This window comes from Cuculus canorus, chromosome 27, assembly GCF_017976375.1.
Source record: "Cuculus canorus isolate bCucCan1 chromosome 27, bCucCan1.pri, whole genome shotgun sequence".
Classification (NCBI taxonomy): domain Eukaryota; kingdom Metazoa; phylum Chordata; class Aves; order Cuculiformes; family Cuculidae; genus Cuculus; species Cuculus canorus.
In genome coordinates, this window is record NC_071427.1 from 5,024,925 (window position 1) to 5,041,402 (window position 16,478).

The 16,478-nt window shown below is 45.1% G+C and overlaps 3 protein-coding genes across 3 annotated transcripts in view; 2 read left to right on the top strand and 1 right to left on the bottom strand.

Moving 5' to 3' along the window:
• Nucleotides 1-19: 19 nt before the first annotated feature.
• CIB3 (calcium and integrin binding family member 3) overlaps nt 20-16,478 on the bottom strand; it is a gene marked incomplete at its 5' end in the record, with an annotated part of 53,067 nt that continues 36,608 nt past the window's right edge. The window contains 5 exons of the mRNA XM_054049883.1: nt 20-536; nt 984-1,179; nt 1,889-2,036; nt 2,406-2,517; nt 4,535-4,569. Of these exons, the coding sequence (XP_053905858.1) occupies nt 515-536; nt 984-1,179; nt 1,889-2,036; nt 2,406-2,517; nt 4,535-4,569 (513 nt within the window). The remainder of the gene's footprint in view (nt 537-983; nt 1,180-1,888; nt 2,037-2,405; nt 2,518-4,534; nt 4,570-16,478) is intronic.
• FAM32A (family with sequence similarity 32 member A) lies at nt 6,202-7,858 on the top strand. Its single transcript, XM_054049882.1, has 4 exons — nt 6,202-6,352; nt 6,868-7,006; nt 7,115-7,168; nt 7,345-7,858. The coding sequence occupies exons 1-4, from the start codon at nt 6,276-6,278 to the stop codon at nt 7,411-7,413; spliced, it is 339 nt and encodes a 112-aa protein (XP_053905857.1). The 5' UTR covers nt 6,202-6,275; the 3' UTR covers nt 7,414-7,858.
• On the top strand, nt 8,253-15,701 carry AP1M1 (adaptor related protein complex 1 subunit mu 1). The gene is made up of 12 exons (XM_054049877.1): nt 8,253-8,380; nt 8,930-9,086; nt 9,459-9,526; nt 10,076-10,206; nt 10,350-10,497; nt 10,948-11,074; nt 11,423-11,565; nt 12,342-12,413; nt 12,680-12,838; nt 13,501-13,626; nt 13,823-13,898; nt 14,470-15,701. Exons 1-12 carry the CDS (start codon nt 8,339-8,341, stop codon nt 14,490-14,492), a joined length of 1,272 nt encoding a protein of 423 aa, XP_053905852.1. The 5' UTR covers nt 8,253-8,338; the 3' UTR covers nt 14,493-15,701.

The window sequence follows — 16,478 nt, forward strand, 5'->3', positions numbered from 1 at the left end:
TTCTGAAACAGAGCACTCTCCCCTTAGTCTCCTGAAACGTGACATGGCTTCTGTGACACACTGGGGGAACACTTCAGCAAACGGATTCCCTGGGCCACCGTTTAGACCGTGAAAGCTGGTCAGAGGGGTTGCTTACACAGTTTGATTAACGCTGATGTTTTTGAAACCATTTTCAAGAAGGGTACAGGATGAGGCATTTTCTTAGGAATTCTTTTAGACTCTAATTTGATACAAGTTCCTTCTCTGCCTGGTGGTATCTGAACTTTAAAAAAATGTTTCCCGTATCACTGTTGAGGCCTTGAGCTGGGAGGGGGAACAGACATTTTCTTAAATTACAGGGAAATCTCAATTAATTGGTCTTTTTAAAGAGGTAGAGATAAGAGCTCTCCAACTGGTTCAGTTACCAGAAATTGTCCTCTTTGCGCTCCTCGTTTTTCTCTCATGGACAGTAATCTTAGCTGAAGTAACAGTTGTTGAAGGTTCAAGAAGCGCTTCTGTCTGTCTTTCACTCAATTCAGATTCGAATGTGAAATGTGCTATTAAAAAAAAGGAAGCGATGATCACTTAAGTATCACTATTCAAAGGGATTTACTACAATTATTCCTAAGACTGTACAATAAATGGGAAACCATTTTGCAAAGCACTTGCAAAGAAGGGTAAATTGCATCAGAAACCACGTGAAGATTGTGTTATGTATTGTGTGAGCTAATCTCATATATTATCAGTGGAGCCCAAGTGCTAATATTAACTTTTTAAGTTACGAGGACTTTTTGTCGTGTTGAAAGTGCAGTGGAGGTGTAAAAAGCAAGTCAAGAAGCCTCCACATTTTCAAGGCATCTCTTTTCCCAGTTGTTGTGGTGGGCACCTCTAGAAACAGGGGAGAGTGGTGATCTGTAGTGGCTGGAGAGAGATAAAACACCTCAGAGACCTCTGAGAAAAACACCCAGAGCAACTTGGGATTAGAAATCAAAAGCAAATATTACCTGAGGAAATCTGGAGCTCGTACTATCATATGCTGAAAGTCTTCCAAAGACAGTTTGCCATCGTTGTCCACATCAGCTTCGTAAATCACCTTATCACAAACAAGGCTTACTTCTTCCGGGGTAAGTTCATTTCGGGTTAATTTGTTAACAGTTTTCTCTAGATCTGATTTGCATATGTAATCATCATTGTTGAAATCTGCCAAAGGAAACAAAATTAACTCCAAGTGACAAAAGTCAGCATTTTACATGGTTGACTGCTAAGACCTAATGGGAAGGGTTTGGTTCCCAGGCCATAATGTATTTATATAAGTAGAACTTTTAAATCAGAAGTGAAGTTCTCTGTATTTGCTTGCATAAAATACAATAACAAAATAAAGATACTGGCATATTTTCTTCTCGTACATACCGGTAACAATTCTAAGTAGTTTAATGGCTAAACGAGGTCCAGCTATAACGAAATCCTGGTAGCAAATCAGCACGACTGAACTAAATGCAAGAAATGAGGTAATGTGGAAGGAAGAGCAGGGGCTCATTTTTTGAACGTTCTCTTCTGTAACATCTCTGGTGAATCATGTACCCCTTAAATCACCAAAAAAAATCCCAATTTTGTTTGCTAGATTGTTTGGCTTTAGCTGATTATAAAGAAAGTAACTGAAAATGGTACCATAAGAAAATAACCAAACAACTTTACATTTGTCCTGGGAGAAAAGCATAAGGAGTTGTGTTCCCTGCACCCACCTGCCCCTGCCCAAACCACCCTGTAGATTTATGGGCAGCCAGATCTCGTGTGCTGCACTTTTCCAAGCAGACCCTAAGACAGAAGTATTTCTTCAATGTTTATGAGAAAAAAAATGAATATTTTGCATCCCTACACAAAGTTTTCTCTTTGTGCATGTCTCACTCACCATAGATTTTAAAAGCGTAATAAGCTTTCAAGTCTCTGGGAGCCATTTCACTCAGTACTGAAAACATGTCCAAAAAATCATCTAAAGTCATGTTGCCATCTCCGTCCTCTGAGAAAACCTCTGCAATCCGCTGGCGGAATGGATTGTCCTGGGAAACAGGAGACAGAGGCAAGGGGAGGTCATCTCCACTAGCATTTATTTCGGTGCAGATAAGACACAATTGGAGCGAGATTATTTTTGTTGTAACCTCTTTTTGGGTAAAACTCCCCTTTCTGCTCTTCTGCTCTTGTCTAATGCTGTATCAGATGCAGGCACAGCTGCAGCTGCCTTTAACCTTTGTGGAGTTCAGGGCATTTTCAGGGAGTCACTACAAATATCCAGAAATGCTTTTGACTTCAAGAGCCAAAATGTATTTGTATTTCAGCCTTCCAATAATTAGTACTGGATGAATTATTTAAAAAGAGTAGATTAATCTGAAACGTGTCACTTGATTCTGGTTTTGTCCCTAGCTCTGTACCTTCAGCTCTGGCATGCTGCCAATGAGTTCATAGGGAAGCGTCACGTCTGGTTTATCCGTATAGTCGAGCGGAACTAGCTGTGGGGCGAGATCTCGGTATCTGTAAAACAGCCTGCAAGAGAAAGAAAGGCTTATTCAGGGAACGAGTCATTTAGATCTCTGAGAGCAATGCATTTCTCTTTTCCATATCATTCCTCACACTTTGCATCCTTTACCAGACTGATGATCTCCGTCGATAAATAACATTCAGCATGCTCTGTAGCTGTCGGTGGAAGGCTGAGAGAGTTGGGGTTGTTCAGCCTGGAGAAGAGAAGGCTCAGAGGAGACCTTAGAGCAGCTTCCAGTGCCTGAAGGGGCTCCAGGAAAGCCGAGGAGGGGCTGTTCCCAAAGGCTTGTGGTGACAGGATGAGGGGGAACGGGTACAAACTGGAGAGGGGCAGAGTTAGACTGGACATAAGGAGGAATTTCTTCACTCTGAGAGTGGGGAGGCCCTGGAACAGGTTGCCCAGGGAAGCTGTGGTTGCCCCATCCCTGGAGGGGTTACAGGCCAGGTTGGATGGGCCTTGGGCACCTGATCCAGTGGGAGGTGTCCCTGCCCATGGCACGAGGGTTGGAACTGGATGATCTTTAAGGTCCCTTCCAACCCAAACTGGTCTATGATTCTATGACACAGCATTAAAAAGAGCAACATGGTTTAACTGGTGAAAACACAAAGCCTCATGCTTAGGGAATTGTGGGGTCAGGCAACTAAACCCTCCATACCTGTCTCTGAGATGAGATTGCTTTTCCACAGTTTTAGTTTTACTTTGGCATCATCCGCAATAGTGTTCAGGCACCAGTGCAGTTACGATTTGTGTATTATACTTCTAATGAGGCACAAGACCTGAAGGCCCACCTGATCTGTTTCCAAGCACAGGGAAGGTGGCGAGGTGAAATGGATCTGTTTTCCATGTCCACAATTAATGTGACAAAAAAATAATGGACTTCAACTGGAGCATGAAAGATTTGGTTTCCATGTCAGAATAGAACCCTGAGTGCCTAAAGCTGTGGGCAGGAAGGGAGAGATCTGGCACCAACTCTGCCATGTTTTTGTCCACCCTTAGTATTTTCCTGTTTTTCCATAGAACTGAGGTTCAAGAGAAAGAAAATGTGCGTAACAATGTGACTGTATTCACCACTTTTTCAGCATGCCATTTGCTTCTGTCCCTGTGCCAGACTAAGGATCCCATTCACAGCTGTTATCAACAAAACAATAGGACAGAATTTGAAAAGGGGTCCTTATCAATAATAAATATCTTATTCATGACATGGTTATAGTTCTGGCCTCTGTGTGCTACGTGGAAAGGCAGACAGATTTAGGTTTCAATTATTACTGAACCGTTCCTATTTTATCCTGTATAGAATTCACGCAGAGAGATCAAGGTTCTCAAGAGGGACAGGCTCTGCACAAAACTGTCACTTGTGCTCTGTCCTTCAGAGGAATTAGCAATAAAGGTGTGATGATATCTTGGGAGCTGCAGAAACAGAACAAGGGGTGTTTTATGAAAGAAAAACAAGTTGAGGTGTTCAATGAATTTACGTAGTCCCCGTGAACAGAACCCCAAAGCTGGCTTTGGGAAAAAAAGTACCTTAGAGGATCAGTTCAATTATTTATGTGACAACATGACATGAAAAAAATGTGAATAAGGTTTGACACAATCATCAAGGTTTCCATAAAACAGGCAGTGTCCGAAGGAATAACAGTACCCTTTGAAACAAGGTAAGGGGAACATGGATGTCACTGGCAAAGTATGCATGAAAATATAGCTTGTTACATTTCTTTCTGACAGAGACACTGGTACCTTAATATAAAACTTAGAATTCTGGCTCAGTTTAGAAACATAGACTAGTTTGGGTTGGAAGGGACCTTAAAGATCATCTAGTTCTAACAAAAGATCATCCTTAGAGATGATATAGTTTAGGGTAGATAACATAGGGTTTGTACATTAAAAAGCAACAAAAATGCTCAGATTGTCCGAAGGCGTGACTTTAAATTTGTGTAAATCTGTTTTAAAATGCCTTACCCTGTATGTGACCTGTCTTACAGCAATCTCTGTCCTTTAACCACAAAATGCACATACAGGACTCACCTCAGAATCTCTTTCCTTGTAAAGAATGTGCAATCCTATGAAATAAGAAAAGAGATAACATGTAATGACAGTTTTCAGCATGCATTGGGTCCAGCTTTTCCTGTACAGGGACTTAAATGAAATTATATTTTAATATATCTGGCCAAGCATCAAAGCTCAGTCTTCTTGGCATATAATTATTATTTTATAATCGTTCTTATTCATGTAAGAATAAAACTGCTACTGAAGTCTTCATTGTAATTTAGCACTCCTACTTAATAATTTTTAAAGCAGATTGTCTTTATAAGATCTTTGCCATTATTCAACAGCTTGTCCAAACAGCTATTTAGTTTGGTTTGTACCTGATATGCATCCAGTTGCTCTGGAGTGAAAATGGTTTGCTTATTACCCATCTCTAGCTCCGACTGCTGGTTCTTGTCCCATCGTTCTTTACTTAGAGGCACTTTTATAGGAGACCTGGATATTCAGCTATTAAAAGCTCTAACAATGAGGTTCGGGTGTAGCAGGGATCAGGTAACCGGCTTCTCTGTTCTATAGGCTGCAAAGTATCGTAACAGGAGCTTTTCACCAAATCTTCAGTCTGGCTCCTTGAGGCTCGTATCCAGCATCGCTCACCTGTCCCGTGTGCACAACAGGCTCACATTCCAGTATTTAACCAAACTGACAGCTACCTGCTTGAGTCTCGGAGGGAGCACGGGGACTGCATGGGTTGGACTTTTCATTCATTCAGATGTGGTGAGTCACCTGAACTGTGTTAGTAATGCAGTTATTTCTTGAACGCAGCAATTTCTTTAAGAATTAACACCAAATGCTGGAAGTTTATAATGGTGATGGTAGCCCCTTCATCTTTTCTTTCTCCCCTTTCCCTCTAACACACATTGCACACTAATGCTGACGGTACTTTGGGCGGGAGGCAGTATCACAAAGTTTCCTCACTCCCTTTATTGGTGACACACGAGCTGAGTGGTGCAGTTGCCACACCAGAAGGATGGGATGTCATCCAGAGGGACCCGGATAGGCTGGAGAAGTGGGGCTGGGAGAACCTCAAGAGGGTCAACAGGGCCAAGGGCAAGGTCCTACCCCTGGGTTGGGGCAATCCCCATTTTCAGTACATGACAGGGGATGATGGGATGGAGAGCAGCCCTGAGGAGGAGGACTTGGGGTGTTGGGGAGGAGAAGCCCCACAGGAGCCACAACATGCGCTCACAGCCCAGAAACCAACCGTGTCCTGGGCTGCACCCAGAGCAACGTGGCCAGCAGGGAGGGAGGGGATTCTGCCCCTCTGCTCCTCTCTGGGGAGACCTCAGCTGGAGGATTGGGTCCAGTTCTGGAATCCTCAGCATAAGGAGGAGATGGAGCTGTTGGAATGGGTCCAGAGGAGGCTACAAAGATGATCCGAAGGCTGGAGAACCTCCTGTATGAGGACAGGCTGAGAGAGTTGGGGTTGTTCAGCCTGGAGAGGAGAAGGCTCTGAGGAGACCTTAGAACCCCTTCCACCACCTCAGGTATTAGAACCCCGCCCCGCGCACCCCTGACTCCGCCCCCACCGTGTCCTGGCCCCGCCCACTAATTTCACTGGCTCCGCCCACATGCACATTTACCCCGCCCCGTTTTTCTAGCCTCGCTCATTGTCTGGCCCCGCCCCTGTGATCACATGGCTCCGCCACGCTGGACATCTGGCTCCGCCTCCTTGATCACGTGGCCCCCGCCCACTAGCCACTGGCCCCGCCCCGCGGCCGCCATGGCGGATTATGAGGCAGTGCAGCGGGGTCCGCTGCGGCTCAAGGGCGGCGGGGCGGGCCTGGGCGCTGGCAAGCGGTGAGGAGAGGGCACCGGGGGGAGCAGGGGGACGGCGGGACGTGAGGGGGCACCGGGAGGCGGGGAGGAGCGGGAACGGAGGGGCACCGGGGAGGGCGGCCGGGGCCAGGAGGAGGGGAGGGCCTGAGGGCGGCAAAGGGTGAGGAACGGAGACCGGGGCACCGGGAGGAGGGAGACCGGGTCGGCAGACGGTGAGGAGTGGGGATCGGGGGGAAACTAAGGGGCACCCGGGAAGCGATCAGGGTGGCAAGCGGGGAAGAGAGGGGACCGGCGGCACCGGGAAGGGCCTGGGGCCGGCAAGGGATGAGGAACGGGGACGGGGGGGAACGGAGAGGGAGGCCAAGGCCGGGAGGAGAGGGACCGGGGCACGGGGCTGGCAGGAGGTGAGGAGTGGAGACCGAGGAGGGCAGGCAGGGAGGAGAGGGTGCGAGGAGCACCGGGAAGGGGGTCCAGGGCAGGGAGGACAGGGGTCCGGGGACACTACGAGCTGGGCACTGACTACTCTTTGTCTGCAGGAAGAAGAAGAAGGCGAAGGACAAGGCTCAGGTGCTGGAGCAGATCGTGAGCAGCAAGAAGCAGGAGGAGGAGAAGAAACGCGGCCTGGACAAGCGGACGCCGGCACAGGTGGCCTACGAGAAGATGCAGGAGAAGCGGGTAGGACTGGGGGCTCGGGGTGGGGGGTTAACCCCAGACCACCTCTTAGTGCAGCCTCTAAGGGGCTACTAGTGCGGGAAGTGACTGGCCTCTTGTGTGTCCCCACAGCAAATGGAGCGGATCCTGAAGAAGGCGTCCAAAACTCATAAGCAAAGAGTGGAGGTAAGCAGAATTATCCCCATTTTCTCGAGCTGGTGTGGATTTATCTGCTCCTTGGGCTGGAGGAGCTGTTCTGCCTTTGGGAAGCAACAAAGCAAGGAGACAAAGGGTCTTGTGGTTCAACTATGGCGATGTCGGCACCAAACGTTCAATGTTTTCTTTCTCTTTCTCTGCTTTAGGACTTCAACCGGCACTTGGATACTCTGACGGAGCATTACGACATTCCCAAAGTCAGCTGGACAAAGTGAACGGACTGTTTTACAAGCCTTTGGATCAGGAGTTGTTTTGTTTGTACTGAACAGGGTTGCCCTGTAAATCGGTGTATTCTCCATACCGAATATTTAATATATTTTCTGAACGTTTATGACTTCCTGCCATCTTATTGTTTTATTTTTCAAAACCCAAATATTCAGCAAAGTCTTCTTGGCTGACAAGCTCTGAGGTGCGAAAGGCTATTTATTTTAAGAGATTAAGGCCAAAATCAGTTGCTGAGAGACAGCTGGAATGCATTCCTTTAATTGTTTAATACTGATTGTTCTTATTGGAAGAATATGACAGTCTCAGTGGCATGAATTTCTCTTGCAAGTTGGAAGAATTGTACAATCTCTTTCTAGCTAGAGTTGTCTCTGGAGGCGGGGGCGGTTGTAACTTGTACCTTTGGTCTAACTTCTGATTAAAGCACAGCTTTCATCATTTTTTTGGTGCTGACTTGCCGATAAAATCGGGGTGGTGCACTGACAAAGTTTGTGTGTGCAGTTTTTGAAGCGCTTTGCCTGCGGTTACAGTTTTCACTCCTTTTGCAAGATACTGTGCGTCTCAAAGTTTAAATCCTGACATTCCTCTGAACCCCAACGTTGATTTTTAAGCCCAATGCTGTTCTTAACCCCAATATTGTCCCCAGCGGCTGTTGAGGCTCCCACCTCACCCCTCCCAAACTTCCCCCGTGGCTGCAGCCCCTTGTCCCGCACCCATCGCGCTCGCGGTGCGCGAGGAGGGGGGGAAAAAACCATCCAGGGACTATTTAACAGTGTTGCTCGGCCAGTGCAGGTGTTCGTCTCTTGCCGTGGCAGATCCTTGCGCCTATCCCTCCGCGCAGCCGCCGGATCTTGTTCCGCCCCTCCTGCCGGAAGTGCCGGCGCCGGAAGCGGAAGCGGCTGCGCGCGGGCCGTGGCGATGTCTGCCAGCGCCGTTTACGTGCTGGACCTGAAGGGAAAGGTGAGGCCTGGGCCGCCGCGGGCTCTGCGGGGCCACCCCGCGCTGGGAGGGCTCGGGCGGGCCTCGGGGCTGCCGTACACGGTCTCTCGGGGCCGCCGTCCCCGGTCTTTCGGGGCTGCGGGGCCGAGCTTCGGTGGGGCGTCCTGGCCTTTGTCCCCTTCACGGTTACAGGCGCTGAGAGTAGCCGTGCCTGAAGGGCCCGGCGCATCCCATCCGGGGTAATTAACCTCTGCCGTAATTGAGGGTGGTTTGTCCCAGAAGGGTGGCTTCAAGGCATCATTAGGGCGCGTGCAGTAGTGCGTGAAGAATAACTCCGAAAAATATTAGTGTGTGGCTTTGCGGTGGAAGTGGAGGGCTTGAATTCTCATCGTCAAAGCGTTTTACCATTGTGGTTTGCATTTATAGTCTGTGTAGAGCCTGGAGCCAAGCTGGGGGCTTCTCTTAAAGTTACTTGAACAGGCCTTCCAAATGCTTTGTGCATTGATCTCGCGTGGTAACATTGTCTCACGAAAGAGGAAAAACCTAAAGGATCTGTTTCTTTCTTTATAGGTTCTCATCTGTCGGAATTACCGCGGAGATGTGGACATGTCAGAAGTGGAGCATTTTATGCCAATCCTTATGGAAAAGGAAGAGGAGGGGACGCTCTCTCCTATTCTAGCACATGGAGGAGTTCGTTTTATGTGGATTAAATATAACAACCTGTATCGTATCCTTTTTTCTGCCCATAGCTCACACGCGCTGATCTGCCCCCTGCTGCTGTACTGTTCTTGTTGTTTGCCTCCAGATGCAACCCAGGGGATGGGGGCAGCGGTGTGAGAAGACTCGTTAAATAAGGGCGGTTTATGCTTTATGTGCACCAGCAGCACAGGGCACAGAAAAGCATTTGCGTTAATTTTACTGTAACAAATTATTCCCTGAATATAATCTTTGTATCTCATGAGGCTAGGGGTACTGTTAATTAATTAACTCTTAGGCCTTTTAGCCAACTCTGGTTGCCTACAGGCTTTAAAAAGTGCACGTAATAAACATTCTTTGCGATGGTGACTCTAAATGCACATTCCTGAATATCTTTTATCAGTTGTTGCAACATCTAAGAAGAACGCTTGTGTGTCGCTGGTGTTTTCCTTTTTGTATAAAGTAGTCCAGGTGAGTGTGATGTTTCAGAAAGAAACTCCTCCTTCTCAGTTCCCTGTAAATCTGTTCTGAGTAGAACTGCATGGAGTTTTAGCATCTCTAAAAAACTCTCTGGTAATAGCGTTTTTACTTGAAAATTGGTTATTTTGTAGACTCACTAACAATGGGATTGGTATTTTGTAGCTGAGTAGGCAAAGGATGTGACAGTGTTGTAAGCAGTTGCACAAGAGCTGAAAGCACAGAGGAAAATGGTGAATTCAATGCATGAGTAGTGGTGTTTGTAGAGATTCCATGTTTGGTTCTTCTGTATCTGGCATGAAAAATATCCAGAATAAACCTTTTTCATAGTAGTTAGAGCTGCTTCTGGGACTCTCCAGCTCTCTTCTAATTGAGGTGGGTGTCCAGACGTGAATCTTCTGGACAGAATGCTGGTTGTGGATCACGGGGTTTGGTTCGAGGCTTTATAAAAATCTTTATTTTAGATACAAGAACACATTCTGAACGCAGTGCGCTTCCTCGGTTAACGTCCTCCTCCTCCTTCCCCTCCCTCCTGTGTTTCAGGTTTTTTCTGAATATTTCAAGGAGCTGGAAGAAGAGAGCATTAGGGATAATTTTGTTATTATTTATGAGTTGTTAGATGAGCTCATGGATTTTGGTTATCCACAAACCACTGACAGTAAAATTTTACAAGAGTAAGTATCTGTCTGCGTCGCTTACGGTGACGAATGCCTTGGGAAGTTTTGAGCGTTCTTCTGTATACAAACAACTGTTGTGGCTTGGTCTAGCTATCAAAACAATTAATCGTCTTTTCTTTCACACCAATCGTGCTGTAAAGGTACATCACTCAGGAAGGTCATAAACTTGAAACTGGAGCTCCACGTCCGCCTGCCACTGTTACAAATGCTGTTTCATGGAGGTCAGAAGGGATAAAATACAGGAAAAACGAAGTGTTCTTGGATGTTATAGAGTCTGTTAACCTTTTGGTGGGTACCTCATATGTTAACTGTGAACAAGAGTTGAAGTAGGAAGTGGTGAAAAGGGACTATGGCCTGACAGGAATGGTTGGTCTCGATGATCTAAGAGGTCTTTTCCAACCTAGTGATTCTATGACACCTGCAAGGGGACAACAAAAAGTCAGATTGACTGTGGCCAGTGTTCTGGGATGCTCCAAACAACATCGGTCGCTAAGACTGAGTGCCTGCAAGTTCACATCCAGTAGACAAATGATACTTAATGTGGATGTGTTGCGAATTTCTGACGTCTTTCCTCTTGTGCCCATCATCTCCCTGACCCAATTCTACTCTACTGGATTAATTTCTTAGGAGAAAGACATCCAAGAAAATATGGGATGGGGAAATGGGGTGGGAGTATTGTTTATTGTCAGGACACATCGCATCAGAGCAATCTTACCTTTGTCTTTGCTTGTTTTTCAGGTCAGTGCCAATGGAAACGTATTACGGAGTGAGATAGTTGGGTCCATTAAAATGCGAGTCTTCCTCTCGGGAATGCCAGAGCTGCGCCTTGGTTTAAATGACAAAGTTCTCTTTGATAATACAGGCCGTGAGTATTTTGAGGATATCTCTGCTATTGGGAAAGACATTATCTGAAATCATGGGGTCTAGGATGCTTGAAAGGAAACGCTCCCTTTGACAGCGTGGCAAGCCACTTTGGGTCTTGGGTGATGATACCAAGCAGAGGTGGAATCCCCTGGTAACGCACAATAACCATTACGGTTTCCTCATCTGTGTTTCACTGAGACTTCTCTAGTGCTACAAACCTAGAGCAAGCCAGAGAAGGCACCAGCTCAAAGGGAGGAATGTCAGCAGGCAGCAACTCTGCTGGGTACTGGCAGCGATGACATTTCAGATGGGATTTGTGTAGCACCTTGAAATGTCTGTTTTCTCCCAGGTGGCAAAAGTAAATCGGTAGAACTGGAAGATGTAAAGTTTCACCAGTGCGTCCGTCTCTCTCGCTTTGAAAACGACAGGACAATTTCTTTCATTCCACCTGACGGAGAGTTTGAACTCATGTCGTATCGTCTTAATACCCACGTAAGTCTGAGTCCCTGCTTTTTTATGTGATAAGGCTTGAGATTGTAGACAGAATTGCTGGTGGCTTTCCCTTAGTGTTGTTTTCTTGAAGTATGGGCAGCACAGTAGTTTTCAAGTCAACTATTAACAGCAAAAATTTGTGCTCGTTCTTTTTGGAGGAAGTAAGAGAGAGGTTAGAAATAATTTTGCAGTGAGTCTCTCTTTTCAGCTATTCATGAAACTGTTCCTGAAATACTGTTCCTGTGATGACCGCTTTTTAAGCAAACTGCGTGATGAAATGTCAGTGTGGCAATTCATTGCGCTTGACAGCAGCAGGGTTTACATCATGTAATGTTATGAGAGCGTGTTGGCCACAGTGGTAGGGATGGTTCTCCATATAGAATTTTTCCTTTCCGAAAGGAAAAGGTCCGTGATGTGCAGCTATAGCAGGAGATGATAAATGAAAAGTTTAGCATTTGTTTTCTATTTTAAAGGCAGAAGTTTGAACTGGAATGATTGTGGGGGTTGTGTTAAATTATTAAGTATTTTGGCATGCAGGTGTTTGTTATTAGGGATGAGCCTGAGACACAAGCCTGTAATTCCCATAACACCTGGTTGTTGGCCTATCAGTGCTTCCTCATTTGTGTAATTGTTTTTTCTTAAAACACAGCCTGTTTGTAATTTTGAACACTGGGGATTTTATGCTCTCTCTGGGGTTCACGTGTTGAGTGGAGCTTTGTGGGGAAGCAGCGTTTTCACGATGGTGTCAAAGCTGTAGCTGTGTTTTTTCCTGTTAGGTAAAACCACTGATCTGGATCGAGTCTGTGATCGAAAAGCATTCCCACAGCCGCATCGAGTACATGATCAAGGTCAGCAGTTTTAAAATCATAATGGCTATTTTTAATCTTTTCTTTCATGTATTTTTAAGCTGGACCAGGAGTGCATGCGTGTTTGTGTGAGTATTTAGTATTTCTGTGGGACTTTGAAAGCTTCCTGGGTAAGGGGCAGCCTCTGTATTGCAGTGCTGTGTCTCGGTGCCTGCACCGCGGTGGAGGGATGCTGTGAGTAACAGCTCTCTGGAGTCACCTGCAGAATATTTAGAGGCTTTTCTCATTTTTTTTTTTCTCTTCTTTAGGCAAAAAGTCAATTTAAGCGTAGATCAACTGCCAACAACGTGGAGATTCACATTCCAGTTCCAAATGATGCAGACTCGCCAAAGTTTAAAACCACAGTTGGAAGTGTCAAATGGGTTCCAGAGAACAGCGAAATTGTCTGGTCCATTAAATCTTTCCCAGTAAGTGTTATTTTTAGTCTTACCGCTTAATAGCGTAATAATTACTTACAGGTAGTATTTTATGAACGTTCAGACTCTGCCTCAGGCAAATTCTAAGCATGTCAGACAAGTAGTACTGGCCCCTTCCTCTTTTCCCATGGATGAAGGCTTGGAACTTGTAATCGATGCTGAAGGTAGTGTCTCTATTTTTGTTTAACTGGGGTAATTTTGAGAACTAGGTTAGAGCGCAGATTTTTGAGCGGTGTCTGTGGGTGGTGCAGTGCCTTGGCCTGGATTTAGCAGCAGCTGGTTTGATTTATCAGACTGTGCTGCTTGGGTGGTGCCGCGAGCCCTTCCAGGCACTCAGGCTGCAGCGGTACAGCTGTCCATCAGTGTTTAATTGGAATGGGCAGTAGCACCGGAAGAACCTCACTTGCTTTTCTTCCTTTTGAGTGTGATGCTGGAAGAAAACGAATCATGCCTCAGGCTGGTCCTGATTTGATTTGTATCTTTAAAAAAGTATTTTTACGGTAAAACCAAGTGCTCCCTTCTAAGCCATAGAGAAGCGACAAAATGAGCAGTGGAGTTCAGCAATTTGACGTGAAGAAAATCACTTGTATCACTGCAAGCTTTAGGCTTTTTTTTTGTTTCATGATAAAAAATGACCTCTCTCTCTTGGGTAGGGTGGCAAGGAATACCTGATGAGAGCTCACTTTGGACTGCCAAGCGTTGAAGCTGAAGATAAGGAGGGAAAACCTCCCATTAGTGTAAAGTTTGAGATTCCGTATTTCACCACTTCAGGAATCCAGGTTAGTGCTTGAAAACAGAAATACTGATGAGTGAATGTGCTGGACTCTTAACACACGAGTTTTCCTTATCTTCTCAGTGATTACTGTTCAATGGTAACCATGAAATGTATTTTTGGCCCAAAAAAACTTTCTTTCTGGCTAAGTGCTGCTCAGCTGAGGGGACAGACTTCATTTCCTAACTCATATTTCTGTCCAGGTTCGCTACTTAAAGATCATTGAGAAGAGTGGCTACCAGGCTCTCCCGTGGGTTCGCTATATTACCCAGAATGGAGGTAAATAGAAAGCGCTAGAACTTAGACTGATCCCCAGCTTGCCTACTGTGTTTCTCAGCACACGCCTACAAATGGAAACGCACAAACCAGTTTGCTCCTGTTCCTCAGTATTAAGCCGTAGGGGCTAGGTCTGTGTTAGCTGAAGAAATGCTGCTTTGTCCAGTCCCTGGTTTTGATGTCTTTGTGTGGGGCAGTTCCACGGTGCTGCTCGAGGGATTAAACTGGGATTTGGGAAGATTTTTGGAATATACATTTTAAGAGGAATTGCCCACACAAATCATCCTGCTGGCTTTAAGGTGTATAAGATGCTGCCTACTAAAAGATCATTTGCAAGTAAAAGCAGTGGTGTTTAAGGTTTTTCTTTGCTTTTTGTTGGGTTTGCTGTTAACTTTTTTCCCTGGCTTGGAAGCATGACTGCCTGCAATCCCCTTAATCGCTGTAGCACCCGTGTTCATGGCTGTTCTACACCATGATCTGGTTTTATTTTACATTGCTTCATCCCAGTTTGCTGAGCTGCCTTTAGTGAGACAACTGACTACAACTGTTTCTTGGCTTTTTCTTCCCTTTACAGACTACCAGCTTCGAACGCAGTAAAACCTCGCAGGCACCACAGGCGACCAAACTTCAGGCCTAGGATTGGTTTGCAGAAGCTTCTGTGGTACCGAGAGCTGTGAATGTTGTTGCCAAGGGTCTTGTTTCTGCAGTCTTGGATTGGCAGGAGAAAGATAGCAGATTTACTGTTTTCAATAATGTGTTTGAGCATTTGAACCATAGTATTGATTGTGTGAATATTTATTTCATTCTTAGAACGTGCTGATCTTGCTGCTAAGTGCTACTTACGTTAGGAACAGCAGTGACCTTGAGGAGCCAGGAATACAGAATGAACAATGTCTCGTCAATGCCTTGTCCGTTACATTCACAGAATTTCTCATATTGATATTTTAGGGTCTCTAAAGACATTGGCAGCATTTTGCTACAAATTAGGCAGACGATTGTGCGATTAAATGACTGCTGAACGCTTAGTTGTATGTAGCCCAAGATATTTATTTGTTTCCGGGCATCTGGGTGCCTTATCTCATTCAAAGCTCCATTAACTTATAAACATTTATGGAATACGAGTTAAAACTATCTGGAGTCCAGCAATGCTGTTTGTTCTTTTTGCATGGTTTCAAACCAATTAATCTAACAGAACAACTTAAGTGAAGAGTTTAGAAACAAAAATCTGGGTTTGTTAAAGTTAACTGAGAACAAGAGATTGCAGAAGTAAATGTCCATGTGAACGTCTCTGTGGAAGCAGGATGATGGCTCCTTCAGGTTAGTGAAGATGCAGACTGGATGCTTTCAGGGATGCCGCAGGGTACGGAAACCCTAAGCCAATTGACAAGTATTTGCTTCTTTTTTAACTTCTATTCATAAAACAAGTCCAAAACTGTAATAAGTGATAGGCATAAGACCTTACAACAATTATTTAAAAGAAAAGATTAAAACAATTTTGTAGGTGGTGAAATTTGATAGGAAGATGGAGTGTTTATTATTATTTTTCCAGATAATAGTAATAAACTCCAACCTTTTCCTGAAAACTGGTTGTGGTTTATGAAGAGGCTGATCAAAATACAGTGGCCATCTTCTTCCACCTTGCCTTTGTGTTAACCTAGGGCGAATATTTCCCTTTTTTGCTATATTTTGCTAGAATTGTTTAACTTTGCTGCCCTAAGGGGGATCCTTTTTTTTCCTCAGTCTTTCCTGTTGGTGAGCAGCTGTTGTTAGAACATCCTGACAGAATGGGTAACAGTTCACAATGTTTTACTGAAAGGTGTTCTTTTTTTTAACATGCCATTTCATTTTTTTTTTTTCTGAGCAGCTGAGGTTGGCATGGCTGTACATATTTTTGTTATTTTGATTTTTCAGAAATAATTTTGACGGTTATCAGTATTTTCTTTAAACGATTTTTAGAATGTTTTGGTTTGAATTTAGTCCTCCTGGCATGCTAAATTTAAACCATCAAAATCTAAATATCTATGTGTCTGCAAACATGGTGGAACACTGCGTTCCAGGTTCTCCGCACTGCTGTGCTGGCAGTCCTTGACTCTCCCACAGGCTTGAAAAGATGTTTAAGTCCTTGTGCCCACTACATCCGTGTAGACCACATATCGGTGTCTGTGTACGCAGTTTATACTGTTAGAAAAAATTTGACTAAATCTCCCTGGGTGCAGCTGCTGTCGGAGCACAGGAGGAGCTGCCTCGGAGAGGACGGGTATCCGGAGAGCCGTAGGCAATAACCAGACAGCCACTGAGGCAGCGGGAAGTGCGGGTGTGTAATCCTGAGTCAGGTTACTGTGTTTGTCCCCAACAAGCTCGATATTGAAACACATTAAATCATCTTGTTCAAGATTTTGTTTCACTACTCATTTTCATTTGAACAATTACGCTTACAACTGGACTAAACGTTTTTATATTAAAACTGTAACTGGTTGACAAATCACTTTCTGATGACTGTTCTTCGAGTATTTGCCTGTACAATGTGACTCTGCATTCCGATTTTCCTGTTGAAGGTTGTCTCCTGTGGACCGGAACAGTGTT